The 26,259-nt window shown below is 42.7% G+C and overlaps 1 protein-coding gene across 1 annotated transcript; it reads left to right on the forward strand.

Annotated features, from left to right (window-relative positions):
- Positions 1-35: 35 nt before the first annotated feature.
- On the forward strand, positions 36-26,124 carry aox5 (aldehyde oxidase 5). Its single transcript, XM_045697585.1, has 33 exons — positions 36-210; positions 1,813-1,870; positions 3,846-3,942; positions 4,149-4,257; positions 4,381-4,507; positions 4,674-4,735; positions 4,872-4,973; positions 5,825-5,905; positions 6,006-6,150; positions 6,327-6,419; positions 6,509-6,660; positions 7,222-7,315; positions 7,463-7,575; positions 7,898-8,082; positions 19,319-19,481; positions 19,670-19,759; positions 19,853-20,022; positions 20,602-20,728; positions 20,967-21,186; positions 21,282-21,406; positions 21,647-21,780; positions 22,010-22,097; positions 22,196-22,282; positions 22,481-22,672; positions 22,790-23,020; positions 23,534-23,758; positions 23,972-24,046; positions 24,151-24,203; positions 24,373-24,487; positions 24,661-24,726; positions 24,862-25,050; positions 25,254-25,421; positions 25,639-26,124. Exons 1-33 carry the CDS (start codon positions 157-159, stop codon positions 25,687-25,689), a joined length of 4,041 nt encoding a protein of 1,346 aa, XP_045553541.1. The 5' UTR covers positions 36-156; the 3' UTR covers positions 25,690-26,124.
- The last annotated feature ends 135 nt before the right edge of the window (positions 26,125-26,259 follow it).

The raw sequence follows: 26,259 nt of genomic DNA on the forward strand, positions 1-26,259 counted from the left end.
TTTCTTTGTCATGATATAACTTTGTTTGATAATGTGTGTAAATGATTGTCAAGCTCAAACCATGTGACGTTGGCCAATGCCAAAGGTATTTAAACTGCCACAAATGATAATTCAGAGACAGAGTTTCAGATTGCTGCTTTTGAGTAAATATCAAGGATGTCTTCTCCCAACAGTTGCAGTGAATTGATTTTCTATGTAAATGGTCAAAAGGTAAGAAATTATATTTTTCTAATATGTGACTACGGCTGTGTTCACACAGGTAGACCAATTTTGATCTTTTGCTCTATTATTGGTCTTTTGACCAACCAAATTGGCTCCCGAGTAGTGCAGTGGTCTAAGGCACTGCATCTTGCTTGAGGCGTCAGTACAGACACCCTGGTTGGAATCCAGGCTGTATCACAACCGGCCGTGATTGGGAGTCCCATAGGGTGGCGTGCAATTGGCCCAGCGTCGTCCGGGTTTGGCTGGTGTAGGCCGTCATTGTAAATACGAATTTGTTCTTACCTATTTAAATTCTTATAATTTTTTACCAGATCTTTTGCCAGTAATGGAGCAAAAGATCCAGACTATGCTTAGTCATATTGGATCAACACTTTATTTAGTCTCTATTAGATGTTGGTTTGACCATTTATTACAAAAACTACAAAAATCTCTGAAACTGGAAACACTTATCTCCCTCACTAGCTTTAAGCACCAGCTGTCAGAGCAGCTCACAGATCACTGCACCTGTACATAGCCCATCTATAATTTAGCCCAAACAACTACCTCTTCCCCTTACTGTATTTATTTATTTCTTTATTTTGCTCCTTTGCACCCCATTATTTATATTTCTACTTTGCACTTTCTTCCACTACAAATCTACCATTCAAGTGTTTTACTTGCTATATTGTATTTACTTTGCCACCATGGCCTATTTATTGCCTTTACCTCCCTTCTCACCTCATTTGCTCACATTGTATATAGACTTATTTTTCTACTGTATTATTGACTATGTTTGTTTTACTCCATGTGTAACTCTGTGTTGTTGTATGTGTCAAACTGCTTTCCTTTATCTTGGCCAGGTCGCAATTGTAAATGAACTTGTTCTCAACTTGCCTACCTGGTTAAATAAAGGTGAAATAAAAAAATATATAAAAAATAATACTGTACTGGTCTTTTGGAATAACATTAGGCCACATTTTCAAACTGCAGAGGACAGTATATTTTCCTTTTGCTGAGCAGCTCAATTGACATTAGTTCCAAATGAAATTGAATAATAATTGTAATTTACGCAATGCAGTTGTCTGGTAAATGTCTATTGTGTTTGTGATACTTTATATTATTTCTATGGTTAGTATGAGGAAATCATATCACTTCAACCCATGTAAGAAAATATTAAACAAAAGGCAGCTTTCTAAAATGTATAATGTTGTATAATCTACAGTTTTTCTGCATCTGAAATATTTTCTTATACAGTATTCAATATATTGATACAGATTCCCCCAGTCCTCCCACCTCAAAATGTTGACTTTTATGTAAAGCACATGATTGTCAGCAGACTGATACACCAATGTCCTGATTATAGTCACAGATAATACTATAGATTAGATGCAGAGAGTATGAAATTCTCAAGCCACCCGTGATATAATTTTGACTCTCCAGAGTGTTTCCTGTCTCCTGATGTAAATATGCCTTGTTACTGTTTTTTTCACAGACAGAGGCTTTGTTGTCTTAGAATAGATTGTGATCTCTGTCTGTCTGTGTGTGTTTGTTTGTGTTTGTGTGTGTGTGTGTGTGTGTGTGTGTGTGTGTGCACTTGTGCACACATTTCAGATCTTAGAGAGGAATGCCGATCCAGAGGAGGTGCTCCTCAAATTCCTCAGAAGGAAAGGTACTTTTCCTCAACAAAATTATACCTTTTTTATTAAAATAACAGCACATAATGTCTATGTTCATCAAATCAAATTTTATTGGTCACATACACATATTTAGCAGATGTTGTAACGAAATGCCAACAGTGCAGTTTTGGACAGGCAATGACGTAGTGGCATTGACTAAATACAGTAAAATAGAATACAGTATATACTGTACATATGAGATGAGTAAAGCAGTATGTAAACATTATTAAAGTGACTAGTGTTCCATTATTAAAGTGGCCAGTGATTCCATATATATATATATATATATATATATATATATATATATACTGCTCAAAAAAATAAAGGGAACACATAAACAACACATCCTAGATCTGAATGAAAGAAATAATCTTATTAAATACTTTTTTCTTTACATAGTTGAATGTGCTGACAACAAAATCACACAAAAATAATCAATGGAAATCCAATTTATCAACCCATGGAGGTCTGGATTTGGAGTCACACTCAAAATTAAAGTGGAAAACCACACTACAGGCTGATCCAACTTTGATGTAATGTCCTTAAAACAAGTCAAAATGAGGCTCAGTAGTGTGTGTGGCCTCCACGTGCCTGTATGACCTCCCTACAACACCTGGGCATGCTCCTGATGAGGTGGCGGATGGTCTCCTGAGGGATCTCCTTCCAGACCTGGACTAAAGCATCCGCCAACTCCTGGACAGTCTGTGGTGCAACGTGGCGTTGGTGGATGGAGCGAGACATGATGTCCCAGATGTGCTCAATTGGATTCAGGTCTGGGGAACGGGCGGGCCAGTCCATAGCATCAATGCCTTCCTCTTGCAGGAACTGCTGACACACACCAGCCACATGAGGTCTAGCATTGTCTTGCATTAGGAGGAACCCAGGGTCTCACAAGGGGTCTGAGGATCTCATCTCGGTACCTAATGGCAGTCAGGCTACCTCTGGCGAGCACATGGAGGGCTGTGCGGCCCCCCAAAGAAATGCCACCCCACACCATGACTGACCCACCGCCAAACCGGTCATGCTGGAGGATGTTGCAGGCAGCAGAACATTCTCCACGGTGTCTCCAGACTCTGTCACGTCTGTCACGTGCTCAGTGTGAACCTGCTTTCATCTGTGAAGAGCACAGGGCGCCAGTGGCGAATTTGCCAATCTTGGTGTTCTCTGGCAAATGCCAAACGTTCTGCACAGTGTTGGGCTGTAAGCTCAACCCCCACCTGTGGACGTCGGGCCCTCATACCACCCTCATGGAGTCTGTTTCTGACCGTTTGAGCAGACACATGCACATTTGTGGCCTGCTGGAGGTCATTTTACAGGGCTCTGGCAGTGCTCCTCCTGCTCCTCCTTGCACAAAGGCGGAGGTAGCGGTCCTGCTGCTGGGTTGTTGCCCTCCTACGGCCTCCTCCACATCTCCTGATGTACTGGCCTGTCTCCTGGTAGCGCCTCCATGCTCTGGACACTACGCTGACAGACACAGCAAACCTTCTTGCCACAGCTCGCATTGATGTGCCATCCTGGATGAGCTGCACTACCTGAGCCACTTGTGTGGGTTGTAGACTCCGTCTCATGCTACCACTAGAGTGAAAGCACCGCCAGCATTCAAAAGTGACCAAAACATCAGCCAGGAAGCATAGGAACTGAGAAGTGGTCTGTGGTCTCCACCTGCACAACCACTCCTTTATTGGGGGTGTCTTGCTTATTGCCTATAATTTCCACCTGTTGTCTATTCCATTTGCACAACAGCATGTGAAATGTATTGTCAATCAGTGTTGCTTCCTAAGTGGACAGTTTGATTTCACAGAAGTGTGATTGACTTGGAGTTACATTGTGTTGTTCAAGTGTTCCCTTTATTTTTTTGAGCAGTATATATATAGGGCAGCAGCCTCTAAGGTGCAGGGTTGAGTAGCAGTGAAAGTCATTTCAAAATGCTTAGCCAAAATCATCTACATGTGTCTCTTCTCTATATAGTGCTTCTAACTGGGACTAAGTATGGTTGTGGAGGGGGTGGATGTGGTGCCTGCACGGTCATGGTGTCCAGATATGACCAACTCCACAACAGAGTTCTGTATCCTTTCTTTCTAATAGTGCCCTCACAACCATATGTGGGAAGCAAACCATTTCATTTAATATTTTACTAAATAACACCGCCACAAAATATCATGACTGAGAAACATAGTTTTGCAGTAAAATGACTGGAATCTTCTTCAGTTTCCATCACACTATTCTATTTGACACGGCACTGCTTGTTATATCCTTGACCACTGATCCTAGCCACTACACTGTTAACGCCTGTCTGCAGCCCATCTGCACACTGCATGGGGCTGCTGTGGTAACAGTGGAGGGTATTGGCAGCACCAAGACCAAACTGCATCCGGTTCAGGTAGGTCCTACTATAGGGTTATATAGGGTTTTGTGATCCTAAATCCTACAAGTGGAGCTCACCATTCATTGTGGCTGGATGATATTTTTTGTAAGGAAAGCTGATATGTCTATGTTCTTGCAGGAGCGTATAGCCAAGGCCCATGGCTCTCAGTGTGGTTTCTGTACTCCAGGCATGGTGATGTCCATGTACACTTTACTGAGGAACAAACCACATCCCACCATGGAAGACATCAGAGAGGCTCTAGGAGGTAATTCATTTATATTTTATAGATAAAAATATAAAACATACGCTATTTATTATTATTATTTTTATCATCTTTAGTAGTCCAAAGGTCTCTACAAAAACATTGGCTGTAGGTTCATCGCTAGCTATTTTCAAACGTTATTGACAGTTTTTTGACCACATTCTCAAAGGAAACCTCTGCCGCTGTACTGGCTACAGGCCGATCATTGATGGATTCAAAACTTTCTGTGATGTGAGTAATGCCTTTAACCTATTTCCACAAGCTAGTTGCTTGATTCAAAGTACATTTCTCTTAACCAAAATGCACGTTTTCTCTTTTGATTGCTTTGAAACATGTTCTGTAAAATGCATGTGTTACATATCACTAGGCATCAGAAAATGGAGAGGGATGTTGCCAGAATGGCCAGAATGGAGAATCAGGGGGAAAGTGCTGTATAGAGAATGGAACTAAGCAACACAAGGATAGTGATGTGAGTTAAATACTTTACATTTTCACCTAATGAATTCCAACCTTATACATGCGCAAGATGCGTTAGGGAATGGTATAGTCCCTTTAACCCAATGAGTCCCACCGTAACGCCGGCGTGTTTTGGACTTTTAATACCTTTAAACATTGTGTTTTTGAGCTACAGACTTCTGGGGTGAACCATTGGCTTTTATATTTCTTCTGCATCCATTAGTCTGTGTGATTAATGGGGATGAGCTAGAGTGGTGTTTGTGAGACAAGGGCGGATCCCGAAGGGGCGTGGGGCTGGGTCTTTTACAAAAATGTCTTTAGAGTTCGACTGGTTTCAGCTATAAACTATTAAAAGCTGTCAATGAAAAGCTGAGACTCACAGATATGCACGTTTTGTGTCTGTTGTGGCATAGTGTCTATAATACGCTCACATAGTTGCTGTCACAAACTCCACACAGTTGTCATTGACTAGTTGGATATTCATTTCCCAGTAAGCGAACCATTTCTGTACTAACAGCATTCATATAAATACGTTTTTGCTTTGGCAGGCCTTATTTTACGTAATAAAAGTCATGAATTCTACTGTTTATATCTAATTGTTTTGTGTAGTACTCTACTTGTAGCCCTGGTTGTCATGAAAATAAAATGGTAAAACATTTCATTGTCAGGCTAAATATAAGTGCTGGATATGCAGATAAATTAAAGTCCAAAGAATACCGTAACACTACTTCATGTAAATGTAATCACAGCATATAACTACGGTGGCCCAAGGGGCAAAGTAGCTTTTTCAATTGAGGGGTAGTTGAAATGATGACACCAGGAAAGAATGATTGTGTCCTAAATAAATATTTGATACCTTGTCAGATCTCGGAGGAGCTGTTCCATATGGACAAAGTTCTACCGCTTGACCCATCCCAGGACCTAATTTTCCCTCCAGAACTCATGGTACGTTAGATTCAGTCTTCACAGTAAAAAGACTTGTCTATTGTCAACTCAAACAGAACTAACTTGCAGAGAACTTTGATTTCACTCTTCTCTATACCAGATTATGGGAAAGAAACGTGCCTGTGGCAGTCTGTGTTTCCAAGGCGATAGGCTGAAGTTGATATCTCCAGTAGATCTGACCAATCTGCTTGAGTTGAAAACAGAATATTCTGAAGCCCCTGTGGTGGTTGGCAACACAACTATAGGTACTAACCTTTTGCTTTGCCATCTTGCTTTTGTGTTTCAGAACTTTTCACTCTACCCGAAATATTTTGTCCTATTAAAAATAGACCCATACATTGTACACGGTACAAAAAAAATGTTAATCCTGACGACTACTAAGCAACATTGTATCTATTATGTGTGTATTTACTTTGAGCAGGACCAAATATGCAAGTGAAAGGAGTCCATCATCCTCTCATCATCTACGCTGGGAGAGTTTCAGATTTACATACTGTGACGTGGGGGAAGGATGGTAGGTTTAGAAGTGTATTTATTGTCCGTTCATTGAAAGAACTTTTCAGCTTTTCGTCATCTACTTGCTGTGTGTTCATGTCCATGCAGGTGTGAGTATGGGGGCAGTCTGCACCCTGTCCAGCCTGAAGGAGGAGATGGAGAGGGCTGTGAGGGAGATGGAGGCAGAGAGAACCAGGGGGTACCAGGCCCTGCTACAGACCCTACGGTGTCTAGCAGGGAAACAGATCCGCAACATGGCTGTAAGCCCTATAACTGTTACCTACAGATACAGATGTCCTATCATAATTTGACCAGTTTCTCATAGCAGGAAAGTAATCCTGCAGCAACAGTACACTTTAATTATTATGTGGATTATAATTAATGGACATTTTTGTATCGGCTGATACATTTTTAGTTAGGATAAATCAAGTCTGACTTTTTAAATTGCCAACTTTAGAAGCCTTTTTAAACCTTGAATACACTAGAATTTGCATTTCCTCCTGCACAGGAAAATTCTCTGTGACAACACAATTATCAAATTAAGATAGCACACCTGTATGTACCCAACAAACTTAACTGTGTTGGCTCAGATATTTTCTCCTCACGTTGTCCTTTTCAGTATGGTTCCAGAAACTATGGTCAATGCGTAACCAGGCAAGCACAGACAGTACAGCTTGGCTTGGCTATGTAGTGTGAAAAGGGTGTCGCTGGACCACTGTCGTGCAATAGGCGTATGACATTAGACCACTGCATTACTCTTGCCTGAAAGCCTTATTGATGTGCTTTATTTGATCTGTTTTTTTGATGTCCCATGTCTACAGACCATTGGAGGCAATATCCTCAGTGCCAACCCAAAGTATGATCTCAATAGTGTTCTAGCTGCCTTGGACTGCACGCTGCAGGTCATGTCTAAAGGTACTGTTGGCCAAAGCATTGATTCTCCTTGATTTGATCCTTTTCTTTCAGTTCGTGATCATTCAATATCACATGATCTAAATGGGAAGGACATGGTTGATTGAGTGATGCCTAGATTCGTAGTATGAAACTGTCTTTTTGTTGTAGAAAATGGGACACGGGCGATTACTCTGAATGAAGAACTCTTCACTGGCTTTGGCAAGACAGCGCTTAGACCAGATGAAGTCCTCCTGTCCATTGACATCCCCTACTCCAAACCAGTGAGGAATAACTGCTTTACTCTCTCATACAAATACCACTCTGGATATTGATGATGACCTTAGTTTAACTCATAACTCCGACCTCTTTCTGTTGTGAATGTGATGTCAGCACAAAAGCATGATGCTTTATATAAAGCTTTGGGTACTGAAGATTTGGTTAATTGGTAAGTAAACATGAATAATCTGTTCTGAGGTTTTGAGGTTGGAGAAATGGTCTGACTGTATTGAGGATGACTGTTGATTATTGACTGTATTATGTCTGTTGACTGTATTATGTTTGTTGATTGTAGTACAGTATTTACTTTTACTTTGATCTCTGCAGTGGGAGTTTGTGTCCGCCTTCCGTCAGGCCCAGAGGAGGGAGTTTGCCTTCTCCATAGTCAACGCTGGGATGAAGGTGGTCTTCAGGGAGGGCACTAACATCGTGGAGTCTCTCAACATCTACTACGGAGGAGTGGGAGCCACACTGGTCAAGGTTGGACGCACATGCCAGAAGCTTGTTGGACGGTATGTAGACTGACAACAACATACAGACATTGCAGACCTGGGTTCAAATATTTGATTATTTAAATACTTATTTTCTGTGTATTTGAGTATTTTCAAATAATGTGGCCCAAATTATCTGCAATTTCCTTTAAATAGCCTACTATTTGAAAGGTTTTTCAAATACTTATTTAAAGTACAATTTTCCAAATACCTGGGTTAAATGCATGGGGCGAGTGTATTTCAGTCAGTGTATTTGAGTATTTTCAAATACACGGCAATAGTTTCAACCTGGAATTCGGGGTAGACGTAACATAGTAAATCCTGGATACTCCAATTAGCAGAGGTGGGACCAAGTCATTGTTTTACAAGTCACAAGTAAGTCTCAAGTCTTAGCACTCAAGTCCCAAGTCAAGACAGACAAGTCCGAGTCAAGTCTCAAGTCAAGAACGTCAAGTATCAAGTCAATTCTCAAGTCCTAAACTTTGAGTTTCGAGTCCTAAACAAGTCATGTAATACCATTTCATTCAAGAGTAATAGTTAGTATATTACATTTACGCAAATCATTAATGCTTTTAAAAATATATTTATTACTTTCCAAATAAACGTTATATTTCCATGGAAATACATGCAAAGCCATGAGAAAGACCCCCCCAATAATGATCGACTATCGAGGATGGCTATGGGGTGCAATCGGGCGATGTAGACTTGTACACAATCGCCCAACCTTAACATACACACACACACACACACACACTCACTCTCTCTGTGTGGTTACAGTAGGCTAACGTATGTCAATGGTTTTAGGAACAGCAGTAACATCAGGCAGGATTTAGGCTACCAGCTGCCTAGCCAGTTATAGCTCAATCTTGGGTGCAATGATCACTGACTGACTGTGTGGAGGCTCATTGATTTAACGTTACGTTAGCCTACATGATACACTAGTAAAGTAATAAAATATATAGCTGTCGGCTATATTAGCCATGACTTACCGTTCTTTGTGCAGCTTCAAATGTCGAACAAAGTTAGAAATTGTTGCGTCTCCATCTGTAATTTTCTTCCCGCATGTTTTGCAAGTTGCAATCCGTTTTTTTGTTGATACAGCGTCGTCTTTATATCCGAAAATAATAATTTTGGGTATCATCTTTCCAAGGGCTCCATCTGAATTCTCCCGCTGATGTTCCTTTGCACTGCCACGCACAACTTTTTCTCAGCTGGCACAATTTGATTGGCTGCTGTCCGATTCAACCTGTAATCCGTTAAATGAAGAGTTGATGCGCTGCACACTTTTTTTTAATAGCATCATATCATTTTTAATATTTGGGCTTGGGGAGGGTATCAAGTCAGGTCGAGTCATAAGGCTGAAGTCCAAGTCAAGTCACGAGTCATTGGTGTTAAAGTCAAAGTCGAGTTGCAAGTCATCATATTTGTGACTCGAGTCTGACTCGAGTCCAAGTCATGTGACTCGAGTCCACCCCTCTGCCAATTAGTATGATATGTTATGTTTCGTATGGTATTTATTACATTTTAGAATTCCATAATCCATTTTGTATGATATTTTACAATTTGTATGATATTTAATGAATTTTAATTCGAACTGTTAGGTTCTAATTTTTCAGAGTAAATAACTCACGCACACTAGAAAAGCTTAACCAAGTTTAAGTCTTCCCAAAGGGTCGACACAACTGTATTCAGACAAAGACATGTTTCCACCACTACAAGTGTGTGTATATATATATATATATATATATATATATATATATATATCTATATCACTTAGTCTTATATATATATATATATATATATATATATATATATACTCCACTTTAGGCACCCCTCCTTCTCTCCAATCCTTACATCTTATGGTTCGACAGGAAGACTAAGTGATAGAGTAGTAAACCGTTCTGTCTCCCTTAAGGTGACCTGACCTGACCTCAACCCCCTTGATGTCTAATCCAATGCTCTCCAACCATATCACCTATCGCACTCACGTGACTCCCTCCCTTCCACCCAGCACATCCCACAGCCACTCTGTCTTTCTACAGAGAACCATTAATTTCTAACATAAAAACCAGTCTCTTTCACTCCTTTATATACCATGCTTCTGATCTATCATGTCTTTAGCATATCAATGTTCAAAGTTTACCCCGAATCCAACAGTCCCTCCTCTTGAACAATAGCCTCCTAATGTTCAATTTATATGAATTTGGAAATTACTTAGAAATGGATAAACGATGATAATAAAACATGAATTTAAAAAACAAACAAATGATTATAAATGAACACACAATGATAAAAAAAATGAACAAATATTATAAATGAACAAACAATGATAACGAAACATTCGCGGTGAGGTTTACAAACTCAGAGACTTATGGCCTCCGTTCTATGATCACGCAATACACAATTGTATTTACATCTCTCATCACACAACAAAATGCCATTCCAGCTCAATCGGTCTTGTTCTAAAATGGATTAAATATGTTTTTCTTCATAAAACTACACACAATACCCCATAATGGCAAAGCGAAAACAGTTTTTTATAAATGTTTGCAAAAAACAGAAATACCTTATTTACATAAGTATTCAGACCCTTTGCTATGAGACTCGAGATAGAGCTCAGGTGCATCCTGTTTCCATTGATCATCCTTAAGATGTTTCTACAACTTGATTTGAATCTACCTGTGGTAAATTCAATTGATTGGAAATGATTTGGAAAGGCACACACCTGTCTATATAAGGTCCCACAGTTGACAGTGCATGTCAGAGCAAAAACCAAGCCATGAGGTCGAAGGAATTGTCCGTAGAGCTCTAAGACAGGATTATGTCGAGGTACAGATCTGGGGAAGGGTACCAAAAAAAATGTCTACAGCATTGAAGTTCCCCAAGAACACAGTGTCCTCCATCATTCTTAAATGGAAAAAGTTTGGAACCACCAAGAATCTTCCTAGAGCTGGCCGCCCGGACAAACTGAGCAATCGGGGGAGAATGGCCTTGGTCAGGGAGGTGATGAAGAACCCGATGGTCACTCTGACAGAGCTCCAGAGTTCCACTGTGGAGATGGGAGAACCAAGCATCACAGCTGGAGGAAACCAGGCACTATCCCTACAGTCACGGATCCCTTTGGAACTTTCATTACGCACACCTGTCCCCTATTTCCCACTGATTAGTACTTGTATAAGTGTGCCCTTTGGTTTCTATTGGGCTGTCGATTATTGTTACAATGTCTGTTGGTGCGTGTGAGTACCTGTACTGTGTGTTTTGTGCTTTCGTGCCCTTGTGGATTTCGCAGATGATTACGGGTCTCGTCCCGTAATGTGTTATTTATTCAAGGTACTCCTCGTGCTTTTGTTTGGGTTTCAACCCTGTGTTTTTGTTACGTGTTTGTTTGGTCTTCGTCCCCGTGCATTTACACGGCACGCCGTAATTTGGTTTTAATAAAAAAAACGATTACGCATTCCTGCGTCATTCTCCCGACTCTCTTCATACCAGCATGACATCTACGGTGAAACATGGTGGTGGCAGCATCATGCTGTGGGGATGTTTTTCAGTGGCAGGGATTGGGAGACGAGTCAGGATCGAGGGAAAGAGGAACGGAGCAAAGTACAGAGATATCCTTGATGAAAACCTGCTCCAGAGCGATCAGGACAAGTTCACCTTACAACAGGACAACAACCCTAAGCACACAGCCAAGACAATGCAGGAGTGGCTTCGGGACAAGTCTCTGAATGTCCTTGAGTGGCTCAGTCACAGCCTGGACTTGAAACCGATCGAAGATCTCTGGAGAGACCTCAAAATAACTGTGCAGCGATGCTCCCCATCCAACCTGACAGAGCTTAAGAGGATCTGCAGAGAAGAATGGGAGAAACTCCCCAAATACAGGTGTGCCAAGCTTGTAGCATCATACGCAAGAAGATTTGAGGCTGTAATCGCTGCCAAAGGTGGTTCAACAAAGTACTAAGTAAAGTGTCTGAATACCTATAGTACCAGTCAAGTTTGGACACACCTACTCATTCAAGGTTTTTTATTTAATTTGACTTTTCTACATTGTAGAATAATAGTGAATACATTAAAACGAAAATGAAATAGCACATATAGAATCATGTAGTAACCATAAAAGTGTTAAACAAGTCTAAATATACTGCTCAAAAAGATAAAGGGAACACTTAAACAACACAATGTAACTCCAAGTCAATCACACTTCTGTGAAATCAAACTGTCCACTTAGGAAGCAACACTGATTGACAATAAATTTCACATGCTGTTGTGCAAATGGAATAGACAACAGGTGGAAATTATAGGCAATAAGCAAGACACCCCCAATAAAGAAGTGGTTCAGCAGGTAGTGACCACAGACCACTTCTCAGTTCCTATGCTTCCTGGCTGATGTTTTGGTCACTTTTGAATGCTGGCAGTGCTTTCACTCTAGTGGTAGCATGAGACGGAGTCTATAACCCACACAAGTGGCTCAGGTAGTGCATCTCATCCAGGATGGCACATCAATGCGAGCTGTGGCAAGAAGGTTTTCTGTGTCTGTCAGCGTAGTGTCCAGAGCATGGAGGTGCTACCAGGAGACAGGCCAGTACATCAGGAGACGTGGAGGAGGCCGTAGGAGGGCAACAACCCAGCAGCAGGACCGCTACCTCCGCCTTTGTGCAAGGAGGAGCAGGAGGAGCACTGCCAGAGCCCTGCAAAATGACCTCCAGCAGGCCACAAATGTGCATGTGTCTGCTCAAACGGTCAGAAACAGACTCCATGAGGGTGGTATGAGGGCCCGACGTCCACAGGTGGGGGTTGTGCTTACAGCCCAACACCGTGCAGGACGTTTCGCATTTGTCAGAGAACACCAAGATTGGCAAATTCGCCACTGGCGCCCTGTGCTCTTCACAGATGAAAGCAGGTTCACACTGAGCACGTGACAGACGTGACAGAGTCTGGAGACGCCGTGGAGAACGTTCTGCTGCCTGCAACATCCTCCAGCATGACCGGTTTGGCGGTGGGTCAGTCATGGTGTGGGATGGCATTTCTTTGGGGGGCTGCACAGCACTCCATGTGCTCGCCAGAGGTAGCCTGACTGCCATTTGGTACCGAGATGAGATCCTCAGACCCCTTGTGAGACCATATGCTGGTGCAGTTGGCCATGGGTTCCTCCTAATGCAAGACAATGCTAGACCTCATGTGGCTGGAGTGTGTCAGCAGTTCCTGCAAGAGGAAGGCATTGATGCTATGGACTGGCCCGCCCGTTCCCCAGACCTGAATCCAACTGAGCACATCTGGGACATCATGTCTCGCTCCATCCACCAACGCCACGTTGCACCACAGACTGTCCAGGAGTTGGCGGATGCTTTAGTCCAGGTCTGGGAGGAGATCACTCAGGAGACCATCCGCCACCTCATCAGGAGCATGCCCAGGCATTGTAGGGAGGTCATACAGGCACGTGGAGGCCACACACACTACTGAGCCTCATTTTGACTTGTTTTAAGGACATTACATCAAAGTTGGATCAGCCTGTAGTGTGGTTTTCCACTTTAATTTTGAGTGTGACTCCAAATCCATACCTCCATGGGTTGATAAATTGGATTTCCATTGATTCTTTTTGTGTGATTTTGTTGTCAGCACATTCAACTATGTAAAGAAAAAAGTATTTAATAAGATTATTTCTTTCATTCAGATCTAGGATGTGTTGTTTAAGTGTTCCCTTTATTTTTTTGAGCAGTGTATATTTGAGATTCTTCTAAGTAGCCACCCTTTGCGTTGATGACAGCTTTGCACACCCTTGGCATTCTCTCAACCGGCTTCATGAGGTAGTCACCTGGAATGCATTTCAATTAACAGGTGTTGCTTGTTAAAAGTTCATTTGTGGAATTTCTTTCCTTCTTAATACGTTTGAGCCAATCAGTTGTCACACCAGCCTTCGCTTTGGCTCCCCCTCTTGTCCAGCTCAGGCGTTCGGCGTCGCCGGCCTTCCAACTGCTACCGAACCTACTACTGCGAAACACCCTTCACTCATCAACCCCGGACTTGTCTCGACATCATTACACACACCTGGTTCCAATCCCCACTCTATCACTGTATATATACTCCCTCTGCCATTTGTCTTTGTTTTTTGTTTTCCTGAGAGGAATCTCTCTTACATTTTCCTGAGTACTTTATATTTTGCACATCCCGACATCCCGACCTCTCTGCTGTAGGAGCGAAGCTCCGCCACCACAACTCGTGCCTGGAGTGCCTTGGGACTGCGTTGGACGAGGTGCTCCGGGCTATACACCAACTGCAGGCTACACCAGCAACTTCCCAGCTCCCCGCGTCATTCCAGCCACCCCACCACCATCTACGTCAAATCTACAAAATTCTACAAATGTTGTTTGTTTCTTCAACTGCAGTCGCAAAAATCATCAAGCGATATGATGAAACTGGCTCTCATGATGACCGCCACAGCAAAGGAAGACCCAGAGTTACCTCTGCTGCAGAGGATAAGTTCATTAGAGCTAACTGCACCTCAGAAATTGCAGCCCAAATAAATGCTTCACAGAGTTCAAGTAACAGACACATCTCAACATCAACTGTTCAGATGAGACTGCATGAATCAGGCTTTCATGGTCGAATTGCTGCAAAGAAACCACTACTAAAGGACATCAATAATAAGAAGAGACTTGCTTTAGCCAAGAAACAAGAGAAATGGATATTAAACGGGTGAAAATCTGTCCTTTTGTCTGATGAGTCCAACTTTTAGATTTTTGGTTCCAACCGCTGTGTCTTTGTGAGACGCAGAGTAGGTGAACGAATAGTCTCCGCATGTGTGGTACCCACCGTGAAGCATGGAGGAGGAGGTGTGATGGTGCTTTGCCGGTGACACTGTTGGTAATTGATTTAGAGTTAAAGGCACACTTAACCAGCATGGCTACTACAGCATTCTGCAGCGATACATCATCCCATCTGGTTTGTGCTTAGTGGGACTATCATTTGTTTTTCAACCGGACAATGACCTATAACACACCTCCAGTCTGTGAAAGGGCTATTTGACCAAAAAATCATTTAATGAGTAGGTGTGTCCAAATTTGACTGGTACTGTATGTATATGTGATATTTCAGTTTTTTTATTTTTAATAAATTAGGAAAAACTAATAACCTGTTTTGGCTTTGTCATTATGGGGTATTGTGTGTAGATTGATGTGGGTAAAAAAACTAACAATTTAATCCATTTTAGAGTAAGGCTGTACCGTAACAAAATGTGGAATAAGTTAAGAGTACTTTCCGAATGCACTGTATATAGTTATAAACATACTAAAATGTGCTCTAGTCAGTTTCCAACAGTCCCTCATCTGGATCAATGATCACTCACATGTTCTACGCCACCTCGAAAACATATTGACTTGAACAGGGAAGAGCGAGAATCCATGTTTAATAATTTCACAGCACCCTTGTTGAGAATGAGATTGGGGCAAGGACCACAAAGCCCGTACTATCAATGTCCCAATTATGGTTCGCCCAAGCTACAATCTAGTAGGTTTTCTGCTAACCTCCCTAGACTCACTGGATTCTTAATTAGTTTCAGAAACCACCTGCAGAATGAGCAGTGCACCCTCCCCTCACTTTGTGCTCTCCTCAGAGTTTAGGGGCAGCGCTCTGTCTCTCCTTCTCGCCTTTCCGAATCATAAGTAGAACTATTGGTAAATTATCCAAAACAAATTTAGAATGACAGTCCGTAGTGCTTCATGTTGCGACTATCACTCGGCACTCATTCTTCTGGCATTTCTTCATTTGCTTCTTCAGATAGCTTTACAGTTCATCCTCCCAATGGCACACATGTAACTCATGCATGTCAAAGTGAATGGCCCTTGATAATGTCCCGATTTCAATATCTGGGGAATAATCAGATTTTCCCAAACAGACGAGCTGCCAACACCATCCTTTACGGTCCATTCTGTCTTGTCCATTTTCCGACTAGTACACCAGCAGAATGAGAGAAGTTTAGACGTGATCTCTCTCCATGCTCACTCCACATGGACGGTCTCTGGATGCTGTATTCCTGAGAGAAAAGGCCATAGTGAACGCCATTGTTGCCATTACTTCAGCCAGTTAGAGGGGAAGGGGCTCACACTGTTCTCGGTCTAATTATCCCTTCCATGCATCTAGATACCATCTGTGGTCACCTTCACCATAACCTTGAGAGAGGACAGACCAGAACAAAAGGGCATTTATGATTCAGGAAATCCAGACACATTGAATAGTTTGTGTCACGGGTGTCGTAGGGTGTAGACCAAAACGCAGCGGGAAAATGTATACTCATCTTCTTTTTATTGAGTGAAGAAGGAAAAACACATACAACGTATACAAAACAAACGAACTAGACAGTCTCGTCAGGCATAACGCAAAACAAGAAACAATCTCCCACAATTCCCAAAACAAACACATTCCTATTAATAGGACCTTCAATCAGAGGCAATGATAGACAGCTGTCTCCAACTGAAGGCCCCAACACCAATTAGCTAAACATAGAATACAAACGACTAGACTGAACATAGAAATAAACTAACATAGAACAATAACCAAAACCCTGGACTAATAAATCAAATACCCCTCTACATACACAACCACCCCGAACCATATAAACCAAATACCCCCTGCCACGTCCTGACCAAACTATAAGAACAAATAACCCCTTTACTGGTCAGGATGTGACAGTATGACAAATTATTGTGTTCCTAATATTCTTAATACAAATTTCTAAGACAAATGTCAAAGAGAATAACAACACTGTTGAAACCATTTTTCAAATTGGCTTATACTCCTTTATCATCAATCAATCAATCCAATTTATTTATACAGCCCTTCTTACATCAGCTGATGTCACAAAGTGCTGTACAGAAACCCAGCCTAAAACGCCAAACAGCAAGCAATGCAGGTGTAGAAGCTCGGTGGCTAGGAAAAACTCCCTAGGCTATGAGGGGTGGCCAGTCCTCTTCTGGCTGTGCCGGGTGGAGATTATAACAGAACATGGCCAAGATGTTCAAATGTTCATAGATGACCAGCAGGGTCAAATAATAATAATCACAGTGGTTGTAGAGGGTGCAACAGGTCAGCACCTCAGGAGTAAATGTCAGTTTATATACTATTACCAATCTCTGTTGGATATTCATTACTTGCTGCACAGTCATTGTCTACTATTTTAAGATGAATATGCACTAAATGGAGACAGATCTACTTTTTAACAATTTTAAAGGTAATTGTAGGTTTGGTAACCCCAATGCTGGTGTTTTTTTTTACCTCTACAATTACAATTGTTTATTTTACTCTACAAACACTTCCTCACAATATTACTCCATTATAATTACAGTTGTTTATTTTACTCTACAAACACTTTCTCACAATATTACTCCATGATAATTACAGTTGTTTATTTTACTCTACAAACACTTCCTCACAATATTACTCCATTATAATCACAGTTGTTTCTTTATAATACAGGAGTTGAGATATTCATTCTTCACAAACTCCTCCTTCACACTAGTGTTCTATTCATACAACATATTCAGTAATAGTGATCTCTCCTTTCCTACAGTGGGGGAAAAAAGTATTTGATCCCCTGCTGGTTTTGTAAATTTGCCCACTGACAAAGAAATGATCAGTCTATAATTTTAATGGTAGGTTTATTTGAACAGTGAGAGACAGAATAACAACAACAAAAATCCAGAAAAACGCATGTCAAAAATGTTATAAAATGATTTGCATTTTGATGAGGGAAATAAGTATTTGACCCCTCTGCAAAACATGACTTAGTACTTGGTGGCAAAACCCTTGTTGGCAATCACAGAGGTCAGACGTTTCTTGTAGTTGGCCACCAGGTTGGCACACATCTCAGGAGGGATTTTGTCCCACTCCTCTTTGCAGATCTTCTCCAAGTCATTAAGGTTTCGAGGCTGACGTTTGGCAACTCGAATCTTCAGCTCCCTCCACAGATTTTCTATGGGATTAAGGTCTGGAGAATGGCTAGGCCACTCCAGGACCTTAAATGTGCTTCTTCTTGAGCCACTCCTTTGTTGCCTTGGCCGTGTGTTTTGGGTCATTGTCATGCTGGAATACCCATCCACAACCCATTTTCAATGCCCTGGCTGAGGGAAGGAGATTCTCATCCAAGATTTGACGGTACATGGCCCCGTCCATCATCCCTTTGATGCGGTGAAGCATAATGTTTCCACCTCCATGTTTGACGGTGGGGATGGTGTTCTTGGGGTCATAGGCAGCATTCCTCATCCTCCAAACACGGCGAGTTGATGCCAAAGAGCTCCATTTTGGTCTGATCTGACCACAACACTTTCACCGAGTTGTCCTCTGAATCATTCAGATGTTCATTGGCAAACTTCAGACGGGCATGTATATGTGCTTTCTTGAGCAGGGGGACCTTGCGGGCGCTGCACGATTTCAGTCCTTCACGGTGTAGTGTGTTACCAATTGTTTTGGTGACTATGGTCCCTGCTGCCTTGAGATCATTGACAAGATCCTCCCGTGTAGTTCTGGGCTGATTCCTCACCGTTCTCATGATCATTGCAACTCCACAAGGTGAGATCTTGCATGGAGCCCCAGGCCGAGGGAGATTGACAGTTCTTTTGTGTTTCTTCCATTTGCGAATAATCGCACCAAATGTTGTCACCTTCTCACCAAGCTGCTTGGCGACGGTCTTGTAGCCCATTCCAGCCTTGTGTAGGTCTACAATCTTGTCCCTGACATCTTTGGAGAGCTCTTTGGTCTTGGCCATGGTGGAGAGTTTGGAATCTGATTGATTGATTGCTTCTGTGGACAGATGTCTTTTCTACAGGTAACAAACTGAGATTAGGAGCACTCTCTTTAAGAGTGTGCTCCTAATCTCAGCTCGTTACCTGTATAAAAGACACCTGGGAGCCAGAAAGTCTTTCTGATTGAGAGGGGATCAAATACTTATTTCCCTCATTAAAATGCAAATCAATTTATAATATTTTTGAAATGCATTTTTCTGGATTTTTTGTTGTTGTTGTTATTCTGTCTCTCACTGTTCAAATAAACCTACCATTAAAATTATAGACTGATCATTTCTTTGTCAGTGGGCAAACGTACAAAATCAGCAGGGGATCAAATACTTTTTTCTCTCACTGTATCTTCACACACACATCACATCAAACAGAATGAAATTAACCAAACTGAACTGAACTGGTGAACTTAACTGGTGATCTGGTGATCTGGTGAACTTGTGATTTGCAATTGAAGTGTTGGTTGATTGCCTCAGGTCCTGGGGGGAGGAGCTTCTGGCTGATGCCTGCTGTCTTTTGGAGGAGGAGGTGGAGCTATCTGACTCTGCCCACGGAGGGAAGGTGGAGTATCGCAAGACCCTTACCACCAGCTTCTTCTTCAAATTCTACATGCAGGTCCTCCAGGAGCTCAGAGAGAAGGTACATATACAGGACAGGCACAATCCTTAATTATATTTCAGCGAAACATCAAATCTGCCACTTGTTTTGCTGAATCTGAGGGATGTGACAATATTTGTGAGTAGCAATATTACATTGGCTCTCTAAAAGTTGTTTTACAATAATTTTTATTATGCTTCATGTTTCTTGATTTCTACCCAATTTTGCAGGATGTGAACGTGTGTCTTCTACCCCTTGAGTACCTCAGTGCTCTCAAGCCTTTCAAAAATGAAGTGCCCCAGGGACATCACTCTTTCCAGGTTTGCTATCAACAATGGCTTATATGTAAACAGTTACAACTTACTCCAATGGATGATGGTTGTATCCCCATAGTGTCTCTCTTTCCTCTGCAGCTTGTGTCCAATGCCCAATCCTCCCAGGACCCTGTGGGCCATCCCATGATGCACCAAGCAGCCTTCCATCAGGCTACAGGAGAGGCCCAGTATTACGATGACATACCACCTGTCCAGGGGGAACTCTTTATCTTCATGGTGACCAGCACCAGAGCTCACGCCAAGATCATGTGAGTTTATGGTACTGTGTCACTGTTTTTGGATTGGCCATACAAACTTCTACAGTTGGATCTGTATGATAAGATAATCACCTAAATCCAGACTCGTCTTTTAGAAATTGCATGTAGGTTTTCTTATTATTATAATATTTTTCTCCCCAATTTCGTGATATCCAATTGGTAGTTACAGTCTTGTCCCATCGCTGAATCTCCCGTACGGACTCAGGAGAGGCGAAGGTCGAGAGCCATGCGTCCTCCGAAACACGCTTAACCCGGAAGCCAGCCGCACCAATGTGTCGGAGAAAACACCGTACAACTGGCAACCGTGTCAGCGTGCATGAGCCCGGCCCGCCACAGGAGTTGCTAGAGCGCGATGGGGCAAGGACATCCCGTCCGTCCAAACTCTCCCCTAACCCGGACGACGCTGCGACAATTGTGTGCCACCTCATGGATTGCCCGGTCGTGGCCAGCTGCGACACAGCCTGGGATCGAATCCGGGTCTGTAGTGATGCCTCAAGCACAGTGCTGTGCCACTCAGGAGGCCGCATGTAGGTTTTCTGATCATGTGTCTTTATTCCACTTCAAAACCAGCAACATTGACCCATCTGAAGCACTTGGCATGACTGGGGTAGTCAAGTTCCTATCAGCTGGTGACGTCCCTGGTCAGAACCGACGGATGTTGTTCAATAACCCAGAGGAACTCTTTGCTGAGGAGGAGGTAGGCTACCGTACTGTACCCTCTCACTACCATTCCCAGTCTGTAGCACCGTACCATAGACAGAAAGTATGACCATGGCAATGACTGAGGATGATAATTGAGGAGAATGGAGAACGTCTGTTCTAATGGCATTTCTAATTATGAGAGGTCTATTATACTGTATATTGGCTTACCATGGTGGTTTTTGATTGATTGATTGATTGATTGATTGGGTTGTTGATTGGTTGTTCCTGTGCAGGTGTCTTGTGTGGGGCAGATCATTGGGGCTGTGGTAGCAGAGAGCAAAGAGCAGGCCAGGAGAGCAGCTCAAAGGGTAAAGGTCACCTACCAGGATCTACTTCCTGTCTTCTTCACAATAGAAGAGGCCATCCAGCATCAGTCCTTCTTTGACCTAAAGAGGAAGCTGGAGAGAGGAGACATGGACAAAGCCTTTGAGACAGTGGATCAGATTCTGGAGGGTAAAACGCAATGGTTTACGTCTGTGCATCTTCTTCTTCTAATGCGAGTTCATGTCTTCAAATGTCTTGATGATATGTGATTGTGTTGTGAGCAGATGAGATCTACATGGGAGGTCAGGAGCATTTCTACATGGAGACTCAGGGCCTTATTGCAGTGCCCAAAGGAGAGAATGGAGAACTGGAACTGTTTGTGGCCAGCCAGCATTCAGCATACACTCAGGTTAGACACACATAAACTATCTATGTTTTAGTTTTCTCCTCTGTTATGTAGCTAGCTACATTGGATATTGGCATCTTGTTAACCCTTTCCCGCCAATCGGAATCTTTGATTTTTGACACACGACTACCATCAGTGCCCCAATGCTGGTTGATTGATATGATCAAAAAAAAAGTATTCCAATCGAAATGTTATACCAACATGTTATTTGAATGTCCTTTTGTTTTGTCCCTGCAACCCCAGGAAGTGGTAGGAATCACTCTGGGCATCGACTCCAACAAGATCACATGTCACGTGAGGAGGTTGGGGGGAGCGTTCGGTGGCAAAGTCATGAAGATTGCCTCCCTCTCTGCTATCACTGCCATAGCTGCAGTCAAGTAAGAGCTTTCAACAGAGTGTTGATAACACACGTTAGTGGAATATAATACATTTAATAATACCTTGAATACATATAGTACATTGAATACATACAGTATAATACCTTGAATACATATAATACATGTAATAATACCTTGAATACATGTAATACCTTGAATACATATAATACCTTGAATACATATAATACCTTGAATACTTAGAGTAAATATGCCTATGTTTTCATTGTAGGACAGGGCGAGCAGTACGCTGTGTTCTGGAACGTGGAGATGACATGCTGATCACCAGTGGCAGACACCCCTTCCTAGGAAAATACAAGGTATTGTAGAGTAGCCCTCTCAGATGAGCATCATCAACAACAACTGTATCATCAGTGGAATTTTACCTTAGCATTTCTAACGACCTGTTTTCTCTCAGGTGGGATACAACAACGATGGAACCATCATGGCAGCAGACATCACCTACTACAGTAACGGGGGGTGTACCCTGAATGAATCATCAGTCGTAAGTTTGTTAAGAACTTTGAATTCAATACTGCGTATGACTCAATGGTTATCTGCGATTGTCCAAAATATTGCCTGATATCAGTTGAAAGGTCCTAGAAAACAAGGACTGATGATTCTCACCACGTTTCAAAACGGACAGCAGAAACACCCTAGCTTAAGACACATTTTCATTTCCCTGTAATGTGCTGTGATTCAGATCATGGAGAAAGCCCTGCTTCACATGGACAATGGCTACAGGATCCCTAACCTGCGTGGGCGTGGCTTGGTGTGTAAGACCTACCTGCCCTCCTACACAGCGTTCCGAGGCTTCGGAGGACCCCAGGGACTCATGGTGATGGAGAGCGTGCTGCACGAGGTGGCTGTCAAATGTGGCCTCCCTCCACAGAAGGTTAGTGAGAGGTTACTGGAGGGTTCAGGGTCATGTTCAGTTAGTTAATTACCCACCTTTCATCTATCCATCCAATCTTCCTACTGAAGATGAATGTGGCCTGGTGTGTCTCTGCAGGTGAGGGAGATCAACATGTACCGGGAGGAGGAGTGCTATACCCACCACAAGCAGCTCTTCTCCCCCCGCAACATGCTCCGTTGCTGGGACGAGTGTCTAGACAAGGCTGGGTACCACGATCGCCTCCAGGCCATCCAGCAGTTCAACACCTCCAACCGCTGGAAGAAGAGGGGAATCTCTGCTGTGCCTATGAAGTTCGGCGTCGGCTTCTCCAGAGGCTTCTACAACCAGGTGTGGATGAACTCCCTTTAAACATATGTCAAATTTAGAATGCCCCATGTTCATTTTTCCACTGTGCTAGGAAGATGCTCTGACAAAGGACATTGTTGACTGAAAGCTTAGCTCATTAAACACTGTAACTTGTGTCTGGTTCAGGTGTGCAGATACTTATTTTCATAGCTGTAAGCACTTGTAAGTTACTGTGGAGAAATAACTTTTTAAATGTAACCTTTATTTAAACTAGGCAAGTCAGTTAAGAACCAATTCTTATTTACAATGACGGCCTACACCGGCCAAACCCGGACGATGCTGGGCCAATTGTGCGCTGCCCTATGGGACTCCTAAATACGGCCGTTTGGGATACAGTCTGGATTCGAACCAGGGTGTCTGTTGTGACGCATCTAGCACTGAGATGCAGTGCCTTAGACTGCTGCTCCACTCGGGAGCCCACAGTATAAACTGTGTTCATCCCCATAAAGATATAATATAACAGTTGTTCCTAATCTTGTTCCTCCTCTGCTCAAGGGTGCAGCTCTGGTGAACATCTACAAGGATGGCTCGGTGTTGGTGGCACACGGGGGCACAGAGATGGGTCAGGGAATCAACACAAAAGCCCTCCAGATTGCCAGTCGTGTCCTGAAGGTGCCCATGTCCTCAATCCACATCAAAGAGACCTGTACGGGCAACATTCCCAATGCTGCACCCTCAGCAGCCTCCTTTGGCACGGACGCAGTGGGCATGGCAGTCAAGGTATTTCAACGAAGCCTGGTCTCCGATCTGTTTGTGTTGTCACGCCAACTGCCTTGGACAATGACCATAGGAGTTGGCAAGACTGCACAAACAGATCTGGGACCAGGCTAGCTCCAATGTTCTGTTATCACAGGCTTCTCATAGGCTTATAAAGACATATGGTATAGATGTGTTTATTGTACTCTTACCAAATGTTACTGTGTATGATTTTAGGATGCTTGTGAGAAACTGATGGGGCGCTTGAAGCCAGTCATGGAAAATCATCCCAAATATACATGGCAACAATGGGTAATCAACAAACATCCACCAGACTATAATAAACTCAATATAATGATGTTTTTGTGTCTATCTCAATAATGGTATAGCATACAATAACTTGTTCTTTCCCACAGATTTTTGAGGCTTATTGCCAGAAGGTCAGCTTATCTGCAACTGGCTTCTTCTTGTACGTACTCTATCAATACTGTAGACTGTAGTGTGTAATGAAGCAATGCAACGTATCACTGACTGTTGTAAGACCGTGATCACTGCAATGGCACGATTTACGGCGCTCATATTAGGAACGTCTCAGTCACAAGTAGGCTATCCTAATACGGGCACCGTATGGGTTCCAGGGGACCTCACACGGGTGTGGACTGGGAGAACAGCGAGGGTCCAGCCTACTATTACTTCACCTTTGGGGCCTGCTGCTCAGAAGTGGAGATCGACTGTCTCACTGGAGATCACAAAGTACAGTAGTATTACCCTTGGTCTAAATCAGTGAAATGTTCATTAACACTACTTCATACTGTATCTGCAGGCATCCCCTAGAACTTGCAATAAGCATGTATGAGCCTTTGTTTTATATGTTATGTCTTAAGGGCGTCATTGGCTTTATACAATTAGCTGTGTGTTTGTTGCAGAATCTCAGAACAGATATTGTGATGGATGTCGGGAGGAGCCTCAACCCAGCTCTAGATATAGGACAGGTACAGTACTGTCTACCACTCACAGGTCTAGTGGCTATATATTTCTACAGTATTATGGATCAATATAGGACATCTTCAGTAGCATACATTCCAATATGCCTTGAGACAAAGTTAACATGGTGCTATATATTCCAGATCGAGGGAGGTTTCGTCCAGGGCATAGGTCTGTACACCATAGAGGAGCTGCAGTTCTCTCCTGAGGGGGTTCTGATGACCAGGGGTCCGTCCCAGTACAAGATTCCTGCCCTCTGTGACGTCCCTCCTCAGCTTAATGTCCACCTGCTAGCCAACGCACAGAACCCACATGCCATCTACAGGTCCAAGGCAAGACAAACGACATGACACATCCATAAAGTCATCAATTAGGCCTAAATACAGAGCATTTTTTGGACTGAACAATTTGCACCATGCCAAATTGTCAAAGTTCAAGTTTATTTGTCGTATAAAACACAATAAAATGCTTTCACTCAAGGTTCCTGAGGACTCACTTCCTAAGTGGTAATTGATGGTCGGCCATGTTGTTACAGGGTATAGGCGAGCCTCCAGTGTTCTTGGCCAGCACCATCTTCTTTGCCATAAAGGAGGCAGTTGCTGCAGCCCGTAGAGAGAGGGGGTTAGGGGACAGCTTCCCTCTAAGCTCCCCTGCTACTTCTGAGAGGATACGCATGGCCTGTGAGGACCAGTTCACTGAGATGGTAATATTTCTTCATATCAAAGGACTGTTTTTCCAGAGGACACAGATCAAGCTTAGTTCTAGACTAAAAAGTTGTTTGATGAAAATGCTTCATTGAACGTAGTTTTTAGTTCAGGACTAGGCCACTAACTGGCCCATGTCTACTGTTTTGGTCTCACCAATACCCTTTCTCCAACAACATTCGTTTTAACGGCATTATATATATTTTTTCTCTCAAGGCTCCATCTCCAAAGAAAGGAACATTCAAACCATGGAGTATCAACATATGAGCCAACTGAAGATGGCTTGGCAGCCTCGTCAGACCTGGGCTTGGCAGCCTCGTCAGACCTGGGCTTGGCTCCAACCATTAATCATTCACCTGATCATAGTGTATTGTTCGGTCTTGGTGGGTTGCTTGCAGATTGTGTGCTTTTCTGGATGACTTGGAAATGTGTCTAGAATATGTGCTTGACGCTGTTGCTTGAAATGTCACTTTTGTCCTAGGACCTAGGGTAAGATAAATACACCATCTGGTGTTTGGTCGTGTATGTTTTGGGCTGTTTGTTAAAACTTTAACATCCTGCATCTGTGACCTACAGCCAAGTGCAGTCAACATACAGAACCCAGATTAACCTAAAATTAGAACTGAACTTTGAGCGTTGGTTTAATTCTGTGCCCTAAAGCATTCTGATGTCTAACTGACTAATAAAGGATACATTTTTGAAGCATGTATTTTCGTATATTCAATTTGAGAAACATGCAATTTATTGAAAGTGAAATAAGGCATACATGACATTGGACGGATTCACAGGATGGACATACAATTGGACAACCCTACCTTTTACATCCAATTTAATTTG

This window comes from Salmo salar, chromosome ssa16 (assembly GCF_905237065.1).
Source record: "Salmo salar chromosome ssa16, Ssal_v3.1, whole genome shotgun sequence".
Classification (NCBI taxonomy): domain Eukaryota; kingdom Metazoa; phylum Chordata; class Actinopteri; order Salmoniformes; family Salmonidae; genus Salmo; species Salmo salar.